Here is a 21280-nt window from a genome sequence, read left to right on the forward strand (position 1 = left end):
TGTGAAGTGCATAAAGACAACAGCAGTGAGGAAAGTTTAATTACGAGACGCCTTTATTGTACTTTTTGGAATCCAGTGACACAGACGGGAGACAGAGTCCCGCCCTTCCCTTCTCACTCGTAGCTGGAGGAAGGCCTAAGGGGGAACGTACCGTTATCTCACTTGTATTCTTAAATTAAACAGAGATATAATAGAATGACACACCCAGGTGCATTTCCACAGACCAAACGACATGCATTCAAGGGACTTAGAAACCACAGCGACTCCGGTCACACAGCTCCATCTCAAAGGAAACAAAACGACAAAACAAACTCACTTAAAAAGTCAGCAAACTCTCCCTGTGGTCCACGATCAGTCTGCTAATCAAACCCTGTCCACCTTAAATCACTTTCAGGAGAAAACAACAAGGCAAAAAGACATACAGTCCAGCTATTCATACCAGGATTGCCTGCTTAAATATGTAAGTGTTTTTTTTGTTATAATTTTTGTAATTTTTTAATTGATGGTGTATTTTAACTATGGAATACATTTGTCTCACTAAAAATCAGCTCATCTAGGTAAAACTAGGCCCCTCTCCACTGGCTTGTCACCCTGCTATAGAATCTAGGTAAAATATATAAGTTCCAGTCGAGGGTCTCAGTGGGCCGTTGGTCCTCACAGAACAGGAGTGGTTCAGTTCAGTTCTCCTCACTGCCGCTGGCCGAACCCGCCTGGAACAGAAGGCCAAAGAAAAAAAAACACTTAATCCTTCAACCCAATACAACATAGTTTGTTGATCACCAGCCTAGTCTACTATAGACATTTAAGAAAACATTTCTGAAAACAAGAAAAAAGTGTTAAAGACAATTCAAATAAAATACTGCAGGTTTGAGTTACACAAGTTAATCAGTGTTGCTAGACAGCCTTCAGTGCAAAGAGCTTAGAAGAGGTCAACTTCAGTCAGGACAGTAGACAGCTACGAATGGAAGCTTAAATTGACAGTTAAGTAGTGTCTCAATGTATTTTTGCATGCGTCTTACCTCCTCCTGTTCTTCCTCGCTGTCGTCGTCGCTCACTACAGGTTTGGCCCGGGAGCCACGGCCCCTCCGGCGCTGGCCCTTCCCTCTGCCCTCCTTCTCCTTCCTCCCCAGCTTAATCTTCACCTTCACTGAACGAGCTGAAAGAGAGGGAGAGAGAAAGAAGAAGCATGGACAAATCCATGAGTATACAATTCTTCAAAAATTCAACAAATTATTAAATAGTTTTAAGGGGCAATCCCTGATAGCAACATCTATTTTTGGACTTTTAAATTAATGATTTACACCCATTGATTCTTGATGAATATAAGTTATAAATGCCTCATGAACTGAGTTAAATTGGCACATTCCACCAGATTCAAAAATATAAACTTGTTTTACTCCTTTGTAAACAATGTAATTGTAAACAAACACTGTACAGCCTCAAAACATGGTTAAAACTATAATTATGCATTCATACCGGTCTATGAATTTGAGAGTGGTTTTAACAGCCCCATCAGTCAGCCATTTACCAGACACTGGTGGGGGGGGGTGGGGGGCGTTGTTGTTTGAACGGCAGATTGCCCTTCTAACAGTGGACTATGACACTAAGTGCATATGTAAATACTGTAACACTCACATTCAGACTCAGAGCCTTCGTCCACCTCCTCCTCTTCTTCCTCCTCACTGTCCTCTCCCTCACTCTCCTCCTCCTTCTCCTTTTCAATCTTCTGCCTGACGCTGGTGAAGACTGACTGCAGTACGATGGAGTCCTCATAGATCTGGGGGGTGAGAGACGCCACAGAGAAATATAGAAGATGTCAGCAGCAGGGTAACAGGCTACTGTGACATTTCTTCAGAGTATGAGAGATTCCATTCAATTCACCATAAAGGTTGTGACAAGTCTCCTCGGATCTGTAATACATTGGGCTGAAACATGCCCTCCATATCCCAGCACCCACACAGCGTTGTCTTATCCTGCCCAACAACGGTCTGCCCTCCCCTCACTCCCTCCCTGTTGCCGGACACTCACCAGAGAGCCCTCCAGGTTGAAGGTCTGAGCGTTACTACACAGCAGCATCACATCCTTCTCCAGGTCATTCAGGCTGCGGTATTTATGGCTGCGGATCCTCTCCTGGAGGGGAACAGAGGAGAGGACAGAATAGTCATCAGACCAGTAGAGCACAACACAGGACAGAGAAGATCAGAACTAGACAGCTAGATGTGACTTGTCAGTCCCCTAAACTCCCATGAGGACTGTTTTACTGAATGTGATGCCCTAGCCGATTCCCGCGATGTCTAATATTAAAGAAGCCTCAAGGTATTGCTCGCCTGAGGTAGATTACCTAATGATAAACTGTAGACCACACTATCTACCAAGAGAGTTCTCATCTATATTATTCCTAGCCGTCTATTTGCCACCACAGACAGATGCCGGCACTAAGACCGCAATCAACCAACTCTATAAGGCCATTAGCAAACAAGAAAACTTCAATCAGTTTTAACACATTTTTACCAGCATGTCACATGTGCAACTACAGGAAGAAAAACAAATCTAGACCACCTTTACTCCACACACAGAGATTCATACAAAGCTCTCCCCCGCCCTCCATTTGGCAAATCTGACCATAATTCCATCCTCCTGATTCCTGCTTACAAGCGAAAACTAAAGCAGGAAGTACAGAAAAAAAATTTTATGCATTCACTACTGTAAGTCGCTCTGGATAAGAGCGTCTACTAAATGACTAAAATGTAAATACCAGTGACTCGCGCTACAGGACTATTTTGCTAGCACAGAGTGGAATATGTTCCGGAATTCAATGGCATTGAGGAGTATACAACCTCATTCATCGGCTTCATGAATAAGTGCATTGACGATGTCGTCCCCAGTGACCGTACGTACCGATCCCAACCAGAAGCCATGGATTACAGGCAACATCCGCATCGAGCTAAAGGCTAGAGCTGTCGCTTTCAAGGAGCGGGACACTAATCCGGACGCTTATAAGAAATCCTGCTATGTCCTCAGACAAACCATCAAACAAGAAAAGCGTCAATACAGGATTAAGATTGAATCCTACTACACCGGCTCTGACGCTCGTCGGATGTGGCAGGGCTTGAAAACTATTACGGACTACAAAGGGAAACCCAGACGCGAGCTGCCCAGTGACACGAGGCTACCAGACGAGCTAAATGTCTTTCATGCTTGCTTCGAAGCAAGCAACACTGAAGCATGCACGAGAGCACCAGCTGTTCTGGATGACTGTGTGATAACAATCTCGGTAGCTGATGTGAGTAAGACCTTTAAACAGGTCAACATTCACAAAGCCGCAGGGTCAGACGGATTACCAGGACGTGTCCTCAAAGCATGCGCGGACCAACTGTCAAGTGTCTCCACTGACATTTTCAACATCTCCCTGAGTTTGTAATACCAACATGTTTCAAGCAGACCACCATAGTCCCTGTGCCCAAGGAAGCGAAGGTAACCTGCCTAAATGATTACCGCCCCGTAGCACTCACGCCATGAAGTGCTACCCACCTGAACAAAAGGAACACCTATGTGAGAATGCTGTTCACTGACTACAGTTCAGTGTTCAACACCATAGTGCCCACGAAGCTCATCACTAAGCTAAGGACCCTGGGATTAAACACCTCCCTCTACAACTGGATCCTGGACTTCCTGACAGGCCGCCTCCAGGTGGTAAGAGTAGGCAACAATACATCTGCCATGCTGATCCGCAACACTGGGGCCCCTCAGGAGTGTGTATTTAGTCCCCTCCTGTACTCCCTGTTCACCAACACGATCATTAAGTTTGCTGACGACACAACAGTGGTAGGCCTGATCACCAACAACGATGAGACAGCCTATAGGGAGGAGGTCAGAGAACTGGCAGTGTGGTGCCAGGACAACAACCTCTCCCTTAATGTGAGCAAGACAAAGGAGCTGATCGTGGACTACAGGAAAAGGCGGGCTGAACAGGCCCTCATTAACATCGACGGGGCTGTAGTGGAGCGGGTCGAGAGTTTCATGTTCCTTGGTGTCCACGTCACCTACCCCAACTTCTTATCTTGCCAAATTTTGAAGGAGTTTTGTTTACACACCTCCTTGACAGTATATATTTTTTCTTTTCATGGTCCAAACACACCAAGACAGTCGTGAAGCGACCACGACAAAACCTATTCCCCCTCAGGAGACTGAAAATATTTGGCATGGGTCCCCAGATCCTCAAAAGGTAATACAGCTGCACCGTCGAGAGCATCCTGACTGGTTGCATCCCCGCCTGGTATGGCAACTGCTCTGCATCTGACCTTAAGGCGCTACAGAGGGTAGTGCATACGGCCCAGTACATCAGTGGGCCAAGCTTCCTGCCATACAGGGCCTATATAATAGGCGGTGTCAGAGGAAAGCCCATAAAATTGTCAGAGACAACAGTCACCCAAGTTATAGACTGTTTTCTCTGCTACCACACGGCAAGCGGTACCGGAGCGACAAGTTTAGGACCAAAAGGCTCCTTAACAGCTTCTACCCCCAAGCCATAAGACTGCTGAACAATTAATCAAATGGCCACCGGACTATTTACATTGACTGACCCCCCCCCATTTGTTCTGTACACTGCTGCTACTCACTGTTTATTATCTATGCATAGTCACTTCACCTCTACCTACATGTACAAATTACCTCAACTAACACTGTACCCCCTGTATATAGCCTTGTTATATTTTATTATTCTTTAGTTTATTTGGTAAATATTTTCTTAACTCTTCTTGAACTGCACTGTTGGTTAAGGGCTTGTAAGTAAGCATTTCACGGTAGGGTCTACCCTTGTTGTATTCGGCGCATGTGACAAATAAAGTTTGATTTGATTTAGTCTTATAACCAATACATTAATGGGTTAGTGCCATACCTTAATCTTCCTGAAGTCGACAGGCTTGCGGATGAGCTCGTAGTACTCAGGCAGCTCCTTGCGGGAGGGCAGCTGGATGAAGACTTCACTCAGCTGGCGCCCATTGCTGCTGTGAAATAGGAGAACAGGGAAACTCCGGGATTAGTCCACCTCAACATGCTCTGCTCTGACCATTAAATGACAAAGTAGGTTGTGTTTGTGTATGTTGTCATGTGCTGACCTTCACTGAGTTGTCATCCAGACATAAGAGCCCACCAACTCACCCGTCCTTGTACTTGATGACAGTGTCCACCACCTTCTTCATCTTCTTGGTGAGGGATGGGGGGTTAGGGGACAGTTTTTCAGCCGGAGGGCGCCCGCGTTTCTTGGCCTTCTTGACCTCCTCGTCCTTGTCACGGCTGCGACCACCGCTGGAGCTGGGCGTGGCCGGGCCGGGCATGTCATCACGGTCTCGCTTGCGCTTCCGGGTCGTCTTCTTGTGACGCACCTCCTCCTCGAGGTCCTCCAGATTACCGTCCTCTATGGCCTGTTGGAGGGGGAACCACACATCAGCATTCCAGGTCATAGATCTGTTATAGGACTCAATTATTAGCTCAAATATTTTTCAACTACAACAGTTGGATAGCTGACCTTGAGCCACTGCTTCTCTGTGAGTGAGTCGCTGTAGTCCACCTCCTTGCGCTGGCGAGAGCCGCGACCAAACATCTTCTCCTCCTCCTCCTCACAGGTGAGCCTCTCCACCTCGGCATCATCCTTTAGGATCCAGGTGGGCAGCTCGTCATCCTCCATCAGACGGGGCTTTCTCTTGGGGTTGCGAGCGTCCTCACGGCGCCGGTCCAGGTCCATACGCTGGAGGGGAGAGGGGGAGGTACAGTGTAAGAGGGAAAAAAAACAGTTGAAGAATGGTAGATTTCCATCTTAAGTCTATGCATGGATGTCATTTTATCAGACTTGAGGTTGTGTCAAAGCCTCCAACAGGGCAGTCTTCAGTCTAGAGATTGACAGTGAAGCCTCCAGTTGCCTCAAGCAAGACTCAGACTACATTACTCTAAATCTTGAAGAATTATGGGACTGACCATGAACTGGTCAAACTCCTCCTCGCTCCTGGCAATCATCTGGTTGACGGTCTCATCATCAGGCACCTCGTCCTCCTCCTGTAGACAATAGAAAGGGTGAGCACAGGGCTGTTAGTGGTGCCTCAGAGCCACATCTCTGAACTAGAATTCTTGAATGCTTATCAGTTATGTTAGTATCATATAAAGTGCATTGTAACATGTAGCACGTGATGTATTGGAGTGAATAACCTACAATAGGTGTGATGCAAAAGTCTACCAGGAAACCACTGCTCCTACTAACTGTATAGATAGTAGCCGTCCTAGCTGGAAGTCTGTTCTATGTTATTGAAAAAGTGCTTCATTAAATAAATAAAAAAGTAAACATTTTTAAAGAAAAAACCACAAAAAAAAGGAACAGCCCCTAAATCCAGAAGGTAGAGAGGAGGAGGAGAGAAAGAAGTAAAGAAAGGTTAAATGGTAGGGAGGCGTGTGGGTGGTTGGGAAGTGTGGTGGACGGTCATGATCACACCCACCAACGCCCCCCCAGCGCGCCAGCCCCCCGGGGCCCCGACCTCGTCCTGTTCCTCATGCTCCAGGATGGCCTGCAGGAAGGCACGGCGCTCGTGACTCGACGACTTCTGGTCGAACATGCCGGCCTGGATGACCTTCTGGTCCACGTTCAGCTTGTATTTGGCCGCCGCCAGGATCTTCTCCTCCACACTTTGAACGGTGCAGAGACGCAACACACGCACCTCGTTCCGCTGCCCGATACGGTGGGCTCTGTCCTGGGCCTGCAGGTCCTGTACAGGGGAGGGAGAGAGAAAGAGAGGGGTGAGTGATCAGAGTTAGGGGGGGGGGGGGGGCAGGACATGGGAGTTGGCTATGTTACCTCAATAGCCTCTAATCCTAGCTGTTTTCTAAATATATATCAATAACTCCAGTGAGATTCCAAGATCATAACACTACAGAAGACAGTAGAGGGTAATGAGCTGAACCTGATGTGGGTTCCAGTCGGAGTCAAAGATGACCACGGTGTCAGCAGACTGAAGGTTGAGGCCCAGCCCGCCGGCCCTGGTGCTGAGCAGGAACACAAAGTACTGAGAGGCGGGGTCATTGAAGGTCTTCAAAAGCATCCCACGATCCTCAGCCTTAGTGGTTCCTATGGAGACAAAGAACCAATGGTGTTAGTTACCAGTTTCCACAGGACAACAGCAGGAGGGATATGCAAATAACATGAGCTCAGCTTGAGATCATACATCAGCCTCCCCACATCACAATGTTGAGCCATTGTGTTCTAGTAAACTGCATACTGTAAATACAAAACAAATCCTACACATAGTACAAAATACTTCTGGAATTTGTCTTAAATTCATTTTCCCAGCACCAGACTTAATAACTTTCCTATCCCGCCTCTCACCGTCCAGACGCAGGTACTTAAAGTTGCGCCAGCTAAAGTAGTCCTCCATGATGGTCATGGTGGAAGTCATCTGACAGAAGAGCAGAACCTTGTGGTCGGTGACCCTCAGCTTGGGCAGGATACGGTCTAGCAGCTCAAACTTCCCAGCGGCGCGGTACAGGTCAGGTCTGGAGGGAGCAGGGGACGAGAACAGGGGTGGATGAGGGAACGCGCCACACACAGTAAGATCAACCACAAGACCATGAAGCATCAACATGCAACGTCTGCAGATGCTTTGCTTACCCAGACACTACGCCTCCAGTGAATCCCAAATGCTCAGAAAAGGACTCCTGTGAACAGACGAGTCACAGCTATTCGGTTAAAATGAGAAGCTTTAACCACAACCTTACACTTCAGTCAACATCTCTTCTCAATTCATGGAAGAGTTGAGGTAGGCCCTTGCACTGTACCTCGATCTGCTGGAACATGTAGGGATGGTTACAGATCTTCCTCAGCTGCATGATGGTGTTCATCAGGGTCTTGGTGCCTCCTTTACCCTGAAACACAACACTCTGCAGTTAGTCATCCTGTAGTAACCATCTAAACAGCCTAGTATAACTGACCCCCAGTCAGTTGTTAGGGGGTGTATGGAGAGCAGTGAGGGGGGTTCTCTACTCCTCCTTACCTTCTTGTCTTTCTCAGAGCCGTCGGTGAGCAGCACACCCTTAGCCTGCATGTGTCTGTACAGCACTCGCTGCAGGGCCGACATGTCACACTTGATCACATACTCCACCTGGGGCCCCCCCCCCCCCACACCACACACACACACACACACACACACACACACACACACACACACACACCACACCAGGTTAAAACATTGCATTGATATGAGTTTAAAGCGCTGAAAGAATCAATTGATTGATCTTTATTGTCTTTGGAGACTGAAAGCCAAGTGATTGACAGGAGTCAGACCTTCTCAGGCAACTGGGACTCCACTTCCTTTTTCAGTCTGCGCAGCAGGAAGGGGCGGAGCACTTTGTGCAAACGACGGATAATCAGGATGGTCTCTTCCTCGTTCAGATCCACCTAGGGTCGAGAGAGAGTGGGGTAAGAGTCCAGCCATGATGACCCCAATGTCTCCAGAACACCCCTCTCCAGAGCCCTGACTAACTCACCTTCTCTCCGGTCATGGCGAAGGGAGCGTTGAACCACTGCTCGAAGGTTGTGCAGGACTTGAAGATGGTCGGCAGCAGGAAGTTGAGCAGGGCCCAGAGCTCCGGCAGCTTGTTCTGCAGCGGGGTGCCGGTCAGCAGCAGACGCCGCGGGGCCAGGTAGTGAGTGTTCAGAACCACAGTCAGCTTACAGTGGTGGTTTTTCATACGGTGGCCCTCGTCCACTATCATGTACTTCCATCGCAGCTGAGAGGGAAAGAGTACAGTGGCGTGAGAAGTTGAAATGGAAGTTTCCATAGGTTTACCTGTCTGACTAGGGCCATTTCTATTGCACAGGGTGATTTGAAGAGGTGGGTCCCTACCTTAGCCAGCACTTGCTTGTCTTTGATGATGTACTCGTAGGTGGTGAGCAGTACGTTGAACTTGCCGCTGCGCAGGATGGGGAGGAAAGCCCGGCGAGCTTGTGGGGAGCCCTGGACAGAGACGTAGTAGAACACACATCAACTTTACATCTACAGAACATTATAATCAAAGGATATTCACATGTACATGCGGACCACCTACTACGCAAATGTCAAACTTCACCCTGGAAGAAGCATTGAAAGGGGCTACTCACTTTGTAAGAGACTTTCACCACAGTTGGAGCCCACTTATCAAACTCATACACCCAGTTGGACAAAGTTCTGAAAACAAAGACGGGAGATAAATTGATAAACATACACTTGCTCTGTCCACCACAAGTCGCACTGACATAACACAAGGCAAAAATATCTATGACCGTGGAAAATACCCATAACAGCCCTTTCGGGCTTGTATCCGTATAAGTACAGGCGAACATCTCGATTGAAACAACAGAAATACTACATCAGTCCCGGTCCATAAAGGAACAGAGAAGCGACTAGAGGAAAGGCGAGGCAGAGGGACTCACGAGAGGGGCACGATGATGAGGAAGGGGCCGTTAATGCGCTTGTGCTCCATGAGGTAGGTGATGAGGCCGATGGTCTGGATGGTCTTGCCCAGACCCATCTCATCAGCCAGGATCCCATTCAGGTTGTTATTGTACAGAGACACCAGCCACTCCAAGCCCTTGATCTACGAGGAGAGAGGGACACAAACCAGTCATTCTACTGTCTCACATGGTCATCAGGTACGCATGGCTTTGGTCATGTGTCATCTCTTCTTTTTTGACCTCGTTACTTCTTGTAAGCATTGTGAAAGGTAATGAAACACTACAGCGTGCATTGTGTATGGAAAATCATGTTACGGTGACGTGGGTAGACTGTGTACCTGGTAATGTTTGAGCTGCCCGTTGACCAGCAGTGTGGACTGTTTGTCCACCGTCTCAGTGACGGCGTGGGCCACAGCGTAGTAAGACTGCAGGCCTCGGGCGAACGCCGCCTCCGCACTGTTATACTCATCATCCACATCCTGCTTGGCTCCCTCGATGATGTAGCGGGCGTCGACCTCGGACACGTCCTCTGTGTCGGGGTCTGGGATCTTCTTTTTCTCCTCGGTGGGAGCCTGGGAAGGCTGGGGCTCCTCCTCTTCCTCCTGAGGTGAACGGAGCAAGAGGATAGACTCAGATACAGATGCCACACAGCCTGGCTGAAATTGTCTCAGCCAAGGTCAAGTCAAAAGGCATGTTATCGAATCGGAATAAAATATGCTTTATGGAAACTAGAACACAGCATGTCCCATGAACTGGTCAGGATTAAAATTAATCTGGAAAATCTCTGTTTCAGTAAAGATATTTACAGCACAATATGTTTTGATTTACATGAATATAAGCTTCATAGTACACAATGCAGAGAAAGGGTTACATTAGTTTGGGCTTGGCAATGGCCTAGTTTCTGATAGCCCAAGGCAAGAGTGGTACGCCTCTGAACAGACTCCACACGCAAGGTCTCATCCACGGCGGTCGCCTTACATTTATTTAAGGTGACTTGAGGTTTACGATATAAATATATTAAAAAGGGAAAGTAGGGGTAAGGAGAGCATTATGGTCTCTAAGGTACATACCTCCTCTTCCTCTGAGCCACTGTCCTCGCTGTCTGAACGAGGAGCCACTTCATACCTGCAGGAGAAAAGTTCAAATGATTAGTTGTGATGCCTGATGTCATTGTTCTGAGATGACAGTGTTTATGTACTTATGGCTAAGCAACAGTGTGAAAAGCATTTAGATGTGTACAACGTTCATCCTTTCCAAAGGAAAATGGTATTTCATATTCCTCAGGCTCTCGTGTCCTCATTATTCCCACAGTCTGGGTAAACAAGCGTGTCTTCTAGCTAGCTGTGTTTAACTGACCCAGGGTTCATCTCCAGCCAGGTGTCCAGCTGGCCAGCCCGGGGCGCGTCCAGCCCCGTCAGTATCTTCCCACTGTCTACATGGATCACCTTCACAGGCAGGTCACTCATCTGACTGGTCTCATCCAGAGGCTGAGAGTGGAAGAGGGAGTGAGTGAGAAATTGACTAGAAACTGTGTGATATATTACCTGCCAATATGATCATTTCATGGTAAATTAAACAAGTATTCCTGGGGCCTTGTGAAAAACAGGGAGCCTGGAAACAATGCTACTTTTCGGTTTCTTATCAACACATCATGAGGCAAATGGCCTATTACCAGACACGAAAAGGGCCTATTACCAGACACGAAAAGGGCCTATTACCAGACACGAAAAGGGCCTATTAGTTAAAATGTTGAGTGATGGGGCTTACATTCGTTCATTATATCGTTCTTCATGAACCGATGGCAGAGAAGATGACTTTGTAAAAAAGCTTGGGGGGAAATTGTCTGGATTTTATCGGACCAAATCTTTCACTGGGATCTGAAACTCACCTCTCCGTCGGGTCCCAGGGCAGGAGGCTGGCCCTCCCCACTCTCTGGCTTCTAGGGAACATGAACATCAGTTTCTCATATTGCAATGACAGGCTCAACAACGGAAACACAAGGGGTTGCATATCGCAGTAAAACACAAGGTAACACAATACAACAAATGGAACTTCAGAAAGATGCACTTTCAACATTTGTCCTTGGCCTCATTCCTCACCTTCTTCTTCTTCTTCTTCTTCTTCTTCTTGTCCTTTAAGGCCTGATCAGCCTTGTGGGCTCTGACCAGATCGGTGAGGTTGGCCACGTACTCGTCTGTCTGCTGCAGCAGGTAGGCCAGACGCTTGTCTTTCTTCTGGTCAATGAGCTTACGGTAGCCCTCCTCATCTTCAGCCTAGGGAAGGACACACACATTGACGACAGGTGTTAGAGGCACTGGGTGTGAGAGTAGATCTATGGCTATTTAATGTGTGGTCACTCACCATCAGCCTCCTCATTCTCTCCTTCTCAATGCGCTCATTCTCCTTCTTCTGCTCGCGCTCAGTGTTGGCGTGGTACGTGGCCACAGCCTTGGTGGCCTTCTGGAGCTTGGCTGTGATGGAGCGGTGGTACTCCTTGAAGTCTTTAGCATGCTGCAGGATGCTGTTAAGGTATTCCTGTACAAAAACCTCAGAATATTAGTGTCTACACAATACAACGCAAAGCACTGGAGGTCTTACAAGAATGCGAGGATCACCTGACATTTGGTTGTGAACTTTAGTCTCGACCCCTCTGTGTACCTGGCGTTTCTGTCCCGACCCCTCTGTGTACCCGGCGTTTCTGTCCCGACCCCTCTGTGTACCCGGCGTTTCTGTCCCGACCCCTCTGTGTACCCGGCGTTTCTGTCCCGACCCCTCTGTGTACCCGGCGTTTCTGTCCCGACCCCTCTGTGTACCCGGCGTTTCTGTCCCGACCCCTCTGTGTACCCGGCGTTTCTGTCCCGACCCCTCTGTGTACCCGGCGTTTCTGTCCCGACCCCTCTGTGTACCCGGCGTTTCTGTCCCGACCCCTCTGTGTACCCGGCGTTTCTGTCCCGACCCCTCTGTGTACCTGGCGTTTCTGTCCCGACCCCTCTGTGTACCTGGCGTTTCTGTCCCGACCCCTCTGTCTACCTGGCGTTTCTATCCCGACCCCTCTGTCTACCTGGCGTTTCTGTCCCGACCCCTCTGTCTACCTGGCGTTTCTGTCCCGACCCCTCTGTGTACCTGGCGTTTCTGTCCCGACCCCTCTGTGTACCTGGCGTTTCTGTCCCGACCCCTCTGTGTACCTGGTGTTTCTGGCGTCGTTTGCGCTCCTGTTCAATCTTCTGTTGCTTCTCCAGTTTCTCTGTGATGCGGGCCTCGCGGAGGGACTGCCTCTTGCTGCGCTTGTAGGCCTTAGCGTTGAGGGCCGTTTCCAGGGCCGTGTCACGACGCATACACACCACTACCTCCTGACGCAGCTGTCTCTGGAAATTTAGCAGCCTCAGGGCCTTGAGCTCGATGTTGGCTTTGGTGCGCAGGTCTCCGGCCAGAGACCCTGGTAGATGCTCCAGCTCCTGTATACGGTGGGTGATACGAGCCTGCAGCCTGTACTCTCTCTCCTGGAGGATCTCCACTGGGTCCAGGCCACGGGGCTTCTGGATGGGCGTGATGCGGTTCTGTTTCTGGTGCAGCACCATCGGTGGGGGCTGCCCAGGGGACTGGGTCTGGGGGGGCATGACCGGGGAGGCAGCAGGGGGCACGGAGGGGGGAGCAGGGGAGGGTCTGCCAGTGGGCTGAGGGGGAATCAGCTTCTGGGGGGCACTGGATGGAGCAGCAGCATTCACCATGGGCCCTAGAACATATGGCATTGAAAGAGTTATTAGTTCTACCATCCAACAGAGTGTTTTGGTGCAATGATTATCTGTTCAATATGTGCATATTACTTTTTTAATTTTTATTTAACTAGGCAAGTCAGTTAAGAACAAATTCTTATTTACAATGACGACCTACCCTTGTGATAGGTCTGGTGAAATTATCAGCACAGAAAAGAGAAGAACATGGACTAAAAACACTACAGACTAGTACCCTTTCACACACAGGTGAATCACTGCCCAGGGGTCAAGAGGAGGCTCACCTTCGGGCCATTGTTTAGGGGGCCCATTGGTGGGCTGTCCCTGCATTCCAGGGGGAACACCTGAGGGTCCTGGAGGAGGCATGTTTGGGCCTACCATTCCTGCAAGATGACATTAGATATGATCAGACACTGCCTGGGAATTCATGGCTACTGAAGTCTAGTTAATGTAGAAAATGGTGCCTGAACTGAGAACATGTGTTTAAGTTTCACCACCAGGGGTCCGTGTTCAGCATACAAATTATTTATTTTCTTTGTTTGAGACAGACAGCATTTGTGTGTCATTCACAGGGTTGCAAAACTCATTGACAGACTGTGTAGCATAACTTTGTACATTTCCCCCCCCCCCCCCCTCACCATGAGGTCTGTTGTAGTTTGCTGGTGGCTGTCCAGGCCCCGCCCCAGAGGAAGGGGGCATGTTGGGCATCCCTGGCTGCATCCCTGGCATGGGCCTCTTGCCCTGCACGGCCATCTGCAGGTGGTCTGGCAGGGGCTGGCTGCGAGCCAGCATCTTGTAGGCCATGATCTGGGCCCTGAGCTGGTGTAGCTGGTTTTGGTTGAAGGGGGTAGGTCCGCCTGGCCCAACCCCACCTGGCCCAGAACCACTACCCGGACCTGGTACCCCAACGCGGTTCTGCTGGCCCATGGCCTGGGGGTCACCGCCCTCCATGGGGACACCTGGGCCAGAGGGCATCATGGGGCCGGGGGGGGGGCCGTTGGCTGGCACAGGGCTGGGAGAGTGCTCAGAACCCCCCAGTGGAGAGGGGTAGCCTGGGGAGGAGAGACAACAGCACAGGTGAGAAAAGTAATCTTCCCTGGGAATGGTAGGGCATGACTGTCCCTTTAACTGAGAACAGTGGGGAACTGATTTGAATGACTAAAATAATGACTTGATACATCAAAAATGGTGGCGAAATGGATGCTAACAGACCAGGAGAAATGTTAACCAAATCCAGACTGGTATTATGATTATGAGCTGGACTGGCGATACAAACACTTCACAAATCAGTCTCTAACAGACATGCACAAATTACAGCTGAGCCTCGCCCTCTGTCACACCAGTCAATACAGGATAGAAGAGTCAACAGAAAAATACCCTCTCCTGTGTTACAGTATTTCAACAGTCCCTCTGTCTCCCTGTCCCTCTCTCCTTGGTGACTGAGTAGTTTTGTAGCAGACAGCTGCCACCGTCATTGTCTGAAAGGGGAGGCCTCATGCCCCGCCCCTCCACTGAGCGTCTGCTGCTCACGCTACCCAACAAAACGACAGAAGTGAAAGAGGAGAAACTAGCTGGTTGAGTTCACAGTACAAGTGCACACGCGTCTACACGAGTTACAGTTCACAGTTCCTCTTTTCAGGTAATTGGCTTTAATGACAATTGTGCTTAAGTCTAAAATCATAATCCCCATATTTAGATCACATGGAAAGCTAATAAGTTAACCTTTTGTGTAAAGGTCCTTCAATAACAGAGTCAATGTTTCCTCTATCCTCTTTACAATCTAATCAGTACCCCATGGTATGGTACCTTGAGAATGTTGATCCATGGGGCTAGGAGGGGGTCCCATTCCAATGTGGCCTCCACCTGGTCTCATGCCCATGCTCTTCATCGGTCCATAGCGAGGGTCATCAGACATGCCCTTCTCATGCATGCCTTCCATAGGCTGGGAGAAGACAACACACATTAATACATTGACATAAGCATGTCCTACCTAGATAGCACATACATTTATGTACGGTAAAGGAAGAATAGATGAATGCTAATCTAGTATATAAAAAAAAAAAAATTGTCATAAAATGGTACCGCATACATTACAGTTATGGATATGCCCATTTTCTGTCTTACTTTGTGCATCTGATGCATATTCTCCTGAGGATATACTGAGGGCCCCTGTTGTGGGTGGGAGTGCCCAGAGGCTGGGGGACCAGGGCTGGGTCCCATCATGCTATGAGCAGAGCCCGGGGAAGGGCTGGGGCCCATCATGGCTCCTGGAGAAGGCCCCGGTCCTGGAGAGGGGCCCGGCCGAGGCGTCCCTCCCATGGGGGGGTCTGGGGTGGACATCTCTCAGCTGAGTCTGAGAATGTGACAGCACCAAGCTCCACTCTGCAGAGAGGACAAATTACAGATGATACTGACCAAATTGTAGTTGACAATTTTGCAATATTTGTTTGCGTTTGTTGGCTGTACCTGCACCAAATCTCCAGTGGTTTTCCTTCATAGCTTGTTTCCATTATCTTTTTAAATAGGGAGGCTTTTTATTTGCAATTTTATTTCCATGACAGATCAAAAAACATGTTTTCTCATGACTCTTGTCCCTCTGCAGCAGACATATGGTATTATAATTTGATTTTAAGGCTCGTATGAATATCCTGCTTAATATAATATTTGTGTCATTATGACAAATCAACTGCATTATACTTAAATAACTCAACCAGAAAAACGGCTCTTTGGCTAGCTTTTGCCACAGCATTTATCAATGAGCCTTAGGATTCTAGCTAACAATTGATGCATTCAAAAAAGTTATTTTTCAAAAGACGACAACCAAATATAATCTTAGCAACTTTTCAAGCAAGAATCAAAACATCATCGTTCTGCCTCTGAACAAGGCAGTTAACCCACTGTTCCTATGCCGTCATTGAAAATAAGAATTTGTTCTTAACTGACTTGTCTAGTTAAATAAAGGTAAAATAAAAATTGTAAGCGTATGAGAACCCCAAAAAGTTATTTTGTTCAAAAGTAATAAAAACGTAAATCTCAGCTATGTTGAATGGGTGCAGATGGCAACGGATTCGGATGTGCCCAAATGACCCAAAATGCACCAGTTGGTCTGAATAACAAGATCCAATTCTCAAGACAGCCTTTATGTAGTCATTTGAGTATGTTTTGTGTTAATATGCACAGCTAGCACAAATATACACAAGTAGGACTAGAAAATATGTAGAAAATAAGACACTAGACTGGCAGAACCTGAGTTAGTTTATTTGATAGCCAGTTTCTGCTTCAGTCACAAGGTGGCTCATTTTGTCAAGATATTAGCCCAAGCATTCTCAACTTAAGACAAAAGTAGGAGCGCAGGCAAAAACACATCAGCCACACTGACCCTCGAAATGGGGCCGCTCCAGGGGTGCGTGCCGAGTCCCCTCCTGCACTCCCTGTTCAGCCACAACTGCACGGTCGCGAACAACTCCATTAAAGAATGAACATGGTCCCCACACACCAACAGTCCCGAAGAAGGTACGACAATGCCTCATCCCCCACAGGAGGCTGAAAAGATTTGGCAAGGGCCCTCAGATCCTCAATAAGTTATACTGTTGCACCATTGAGAGCATCTTGACAGGCTGCATCATCGCTTGGCATCCAAACGCAAGGCACTACATAGGGTAGTGCGTAAGGCACAGTACATCACTGTGTCCCGTGTGGCTCAGTTGGTAGAGCATGGTGTTTCCAACGTCAGTGTTGCGGATTCGATTCCCACGGGGGACCAGTACGAAAAGAAAAATGTTTGAAATGTATGCGTTCACTACTGTAAGTCGCTCTGGATAAGAGCGTCTGCTAAATGACTAAAATGTGAAATGTAAAATATGGGTCCGACCTCCCTGAATTCCATGACCTCTATACCAGGCGGGGTCAGAGGAAGGCCCTAGAAATTGTCAGACTCCAGCCACCCAAGTCATAGACTGTTCTTTCTGCTACTGCACAGGAAGCGCTACCAACGCTGGAACCAAAAGGGCCCTTAACAGTTTCTACCTCCAAGCCATAAGACTGCTAAATAGTTAACTAAATAGCTACACAGACTGTCTGCATTGACCACCTTAAGCACTAACTCTGACTCATCATACACGCTACTGCTTATTATCTATCCTGTTGCCTAGTCACTTTACCCATACCTATATGTACATAGCTATCTACCTGAATTCCCTCGTACCCCTGCACATCGACTCAGTACGGGTACCCCTGTATATAGCCAAGTTATCGTTGTGCATTTTGGCTATTCCTCATGTTATAATTTTTTATATTTTTCTCTGCATTGTTGGGAAGTTAGTCTACACCTGTTCGTTGTGAAGCATTTGATTTGTTGAAAGACACCAATGTTCTGTTTATGTTCAGTTTGCACAGGCCCACCTAAAGACCTCTAGATGATGATGACATAAAGAGTGGCCCGCCTTTGATAATACAACCCATATCACAAATAAATTTGAAATGGATTACTTGTATTAATAATTGCTTTCCTCAAATATAATAATTGCACATAGATAGTTGGACAGAAATATGCTCTAATGACTAAATATGTTTCCCAGTGTGTGGCGATTGACAGAAGGATGAGAGTTCTTGTTTGGAAACCTTAGACGAGGTGATTCGGATGATGCTGCCCAGCAGCAGCTGCATGCATAAAAATAAGCCCAACACACTCCCGACAGAAGAAACTAAATAAAGGTAAACAGTAACCATGATGTGTGGGTAAAGATGTCGACATCATGTTAGTGAGACGAGTCACGTTATAGCTAGCTATTTAAACGATTGATAGTGGAATCTATTGTCGTTCCTCCTCACTAGAGATTGAACAGTTATGTCCAAGGAGTGATGCATTCTCTTTGGTGAGACAGTAGTAGCTTGGTACTGTAAACCCGCTACCGGCGACTTGACATAAGCTAGCTAGCGTTAGTAAAACACGGATATTTAGCTAGCTAGTGGGGCATAGTTGCCGGTTGCAGTTGGTAATCGTAGAAAATGAACTACAGTAGCTAACTGGGTAACGTTAGATAATTAATTAAAGACTTCATTAACTACTTGCTAAATATTTCGTTATAAGAAGCTAACTAACCAACGTAAAAAAAAAAGTTTACGGATGCTAAGCTAATGTGGTGTACGGTGTATTTAGCATAGCTTGACTTGGCTAGAAAGCTAGCCATGTATAGTAACTCAGTTCCGTTTACAACACAGGTCAGAAACCATTCACTCGTGTGATGTGCTAACAAACATTGTTTTCTAGCTACATAGTAAGTGTATAAAATGAAAACGAAAAACAAAGAAACACTGCCAGACAGTTGGCTAACGTTAGCTGGTATAGTCTTTACTAGCAGAACATGCCGTAGTTACAAAATGTATGGTGAGAATTGGGTTATTTTGCTGACTTTGGAGATGCAGCAAGAGAGTAAAAGTTAAACAATCCTTTCAGTTGATTGATCCAACCTGCATCCCGTACCCCCGCTCTAGCTAGACAGATACATTTACCAAAAACACAATTCATTCATTTCACTCTGCCGCCTGTCTGCACTGCATACAAGACTAATAAATATGTCGGTCTAGATGCTAACGTTCCTTCCAACCCAACGATAAGCAAAAGGTGTTAGAAACTGAAATTATGTATCAATAATCGGAATAAGGATACCATCGACGAAGTATTAAAAATAAAACGGTTGAATCTGACTTACATTTAAATCACCCTTCGCCGATAGGTCCCTTCGATTTCCAACGCTAACCAGAAACAAAGAGCGACCTAGCCTGTTAGCTTTTTTTCTCTCACCACCCCCACTTCTCGTCTGATTGTATCGCCAAGGAACAGCCTTCACTACAGCAACCGTGATACAAGAGCGCCCCCCCTACTCGTTCATCCCCCATGAACGACTGGAAAATCAACGCATGCCCAGTCTAGGCCCCATTGCAGAGAAGAATGCGGTCGAAGTATGCCGACGTGGGGGATGGGTGTACAAGTTATTATAGAACAGCACTATTACATGTAGTAAAATAAGATCACGAGGGATCCTTGTTGATAGTAGTCATTGACAGTAAACAATGAAATCAATTGAGCTCCGTTTACATACATTTTTCTGCCTGAATAAAATGTGCAATGTCAAAACACATTTGTCGATATCAACACAAGCTTTTATTTAACTAGGCAAGTCAGTTAAGAACAAATTCTTATTTACAATGACGGCCAAACCCGGACGACACAGGGCGTATTGTGCGCCACTCTATGGGACTCCCAATCACAGTTGGATTCGAACTGTAGTGCCTAAGACCGCTGCGCCGCTCAGGCTCGCCACTCAGTAGATGGCGTAGAATAGGCTTGGGCCTTCAGCAAATGACTTGTGTGAGAATGATACTATAAAGACACAGAAGAGCCTTGTCTAGAATAACTCCTGAGCTGCAAAATAGAAAGTAAACATGATTTAGGCTAGGCCTATTCCACTATCTAAATATGTGTGTTCTTTAATGGACATATAATTGCATAATTTATTTTTATAGCCACGTGGGGCTACTGTAGTGATCATGTGACCTAATGAATCACACCTTTTCCAGTATTTGGGAGCACGGACTGTAGGCCTTATATTAGGCATTTTGACGGTTGTATTTGCACATTTCAATCTGTATGTAGGCTTGTTATATCCATTTGCATTGCACAACCCGATCACACAGAGGCTATATCCATATCAAATAACGAGACAAAACAAAATATTGATTACGTGTTGGCTATAACCTGTCTTGAGCGAAATAGCCAACGGGTCCCAAATAGTCAAGACTATCTATAGCCTATTCTTACTGCCAGATCTGTTTTCCCCTATCAGCCACTGCATGTGCTTCAACTGTTTTGTTTAAAATGTATTTAGAGGCTATATTTAGAGGCCTGTGAGCTAGGGTCTCTTTTTAAGGGGAGGCCTATAATAAAAACAGTTATAAAACACAAATAGAATTCTACAATTATTCCGCAAGACACCAGTACCCAAAATGACAGCATACATTGCAATGCCTACAAGTTGATGGCCCATTGTTTTATTTGGATGGGACTAAATTAAACATTGAATTATTAAAATGATAGGCTACTTGAGAATTTAGATACCCTTGAATACACACATGGATTTCAATAAACAAACAGATAAGACTGTTCTATTCTCTTTGATTTAGTTCCTATTGGAACTCAGACCATAGACAGAATGGATGACATACTGACTGACAACTGAATGATTCATTAAATGTTGAAATATGTTGGAATGATGAGTTGCATGCTCTGTACTTTATTTGGCTAGTAGGCAAATAGGCCTACATTAAGGTATAATGACTATGGCTGCATGCCTCCAGAGGGACATCTTCTGAGGCTGAGGGGTGCTTTTCCGAAGGCGCATAGTGCTGTATGGAGATCACAAGCTCGTCAACTGGGCAGCTGTCACACAACGGAGGGAATAGCCTACATGGAGACTACTTAAGACCACTGCAACAGAGTTATTGTAAAGTGTGGGAATAAGATCATGCTAGACTTAGCCTACGTTTAACCTCTCCCTTGTTCATTTTAAATGCCATATGTTCTTGACCCGATTCATATAAATCATGTCAAATTATTTAAAATTCATATTAACCCCTCATACAGAATATGCTTTGGCAAGATTGAGTGATTAAATAAACGTCAAAATATTCTAGAAAAAATATTGAGTGTCAAAGGCTCCAGTGGTCATACATAATTCATAGATTCACCAAACATCTATGTTTCATTATTCCTGGTATATACTACTGGTTATGATTGCAGACAGAGAATGGGATGGTGCAGTACTAATTAGTCATATTTTGATTAAGTGCATGCATGGATATGCCCATGCTGTAGAGATACACCTAGCTGACTGAAACTTCACTGTTGTAGGCATAATACAGCTAGTGTTATCTAGACTCGCGCTGGCAAACACATCCATTACATCAGCTACCGAAATGTGAAGTAAACTCAACTGAGGAGTAATAGAGAATGGAGACTTTTAACTTGAAAACGTGCAGGATAACTTTCCGGTTTCTCAGGCTTCCATTTTTTTTTTTT

At 46.6% G+C, this 21280-nt stretch overlaps 1 protein-coding gene across 5 annotated transcripts; it reads right to left on the reverse strand.

Annotated features, from left to right (window-relative positions):
• Positions 1 to 35: 35 nt before the first annotated feature.
• LOC106607010 (SWI/SNF-related matrix-associated actin-dependent regulator of chromatin subfamily A member 4) lies at positions 36 to 19156 on the reverse strand. Of its 5 annotated transcripts, none has more exons than XM_045720332.2 (31): positions 18915 to 19156; positions 15328 to 15585; positions 15010 to 15145; positions 13842 to 14255; positions 13488 to 13586; positions 12658 to 13205; positions 11834 to 12007; positions 11572 to 11745; positions 11361 to 11408; positions 10829 to 10959; positions 10543 to 10597; positions 9811 to 10074; positions 9452 to 9615; positions 9140 to 9206; positions 8886 to 8996; positions 8527 to 8769; positions 8324 to 8437; positions 8034 to 8141; positions 7819 to 7905; positions 7652 to 7698; positions 7370 to 7536; positions 6948 to 7111; positions 6486 to 6752; positions 5974 to 6051; positions 5528 to 5746; positions 5161 to 5423; positions 4898 to 5003; positions 2029 to 2130; positions 1636 to 1777; positions 1020 to 1156; positions 36 to 710 (listed from the first exon to the last, which is right to left on the reverse strand). In XM_045720332.2, the coding sequence occupies exons 2-31, from the start codon at positions 15541 to 15543 to the stop codon at positions 678 to 680; spliced, it is 4878 nt and encodes a 1625-aa protein (XP_045576288.1). In that variant the 5' UTR covers positions 15544 to 15585; positions 18915 to 19156; the 3' UTR covers positions 36 to 677. The 5 variants fall into 5 exon arrangements, with proteins under 5 accessions (XP_045576288.1, XP_045576286.1, XP_045576287.1 ...); XM_045720330.2 differs by having other exon boundaries at positions 4898 to 5006; XM_045720331.2 differs by having other exon boundaries at positions 11361 to 11411.
• Between the last annotated feature and the right edge of the window lie 2124 nt (positions 19157 to 21280).

This window comes from Salmo salar, chromosome 06 (genome assembly GCF_965601325.2).
Source record: "Salmo salar chromosome 06, fSalSal1, whole genome shotgun sequence".
In the NCBI taxonomy this organism is placed as follows: domain Eukaryota; kingdom Metazoa; phylum Chordata; class Actinopteri; order Salmoniformes; family Salmonidae; genus Salmo; species Salmo salar.

Excerpts from the sequence above, each read along its gene's own strand:
- LOC106607010 (XM_045720328.2), bottom strand. The coding sequence starts at position 15,543 with ATGTCCACCCCAGACCCCCCCATGGGAGGGACGCCTCGGCCGGGCCCC. Across the intron at positions 8,142-8,323 it reads AGTCCCAGTTGCCTGAGAAG|GTGGAGTATGTGATCAAGTG; the intron begins GTCTGACTCCTG and ends GGGGGGCCCCAG. Across the intron at positions 7,699-7,818 it reads ACATGTTCCAGCAGATCGAG|GAGTCCTTTTCTGAGCATTT; the intron begins GTACAGTGCAAG and ends GTCTGTTCACAG.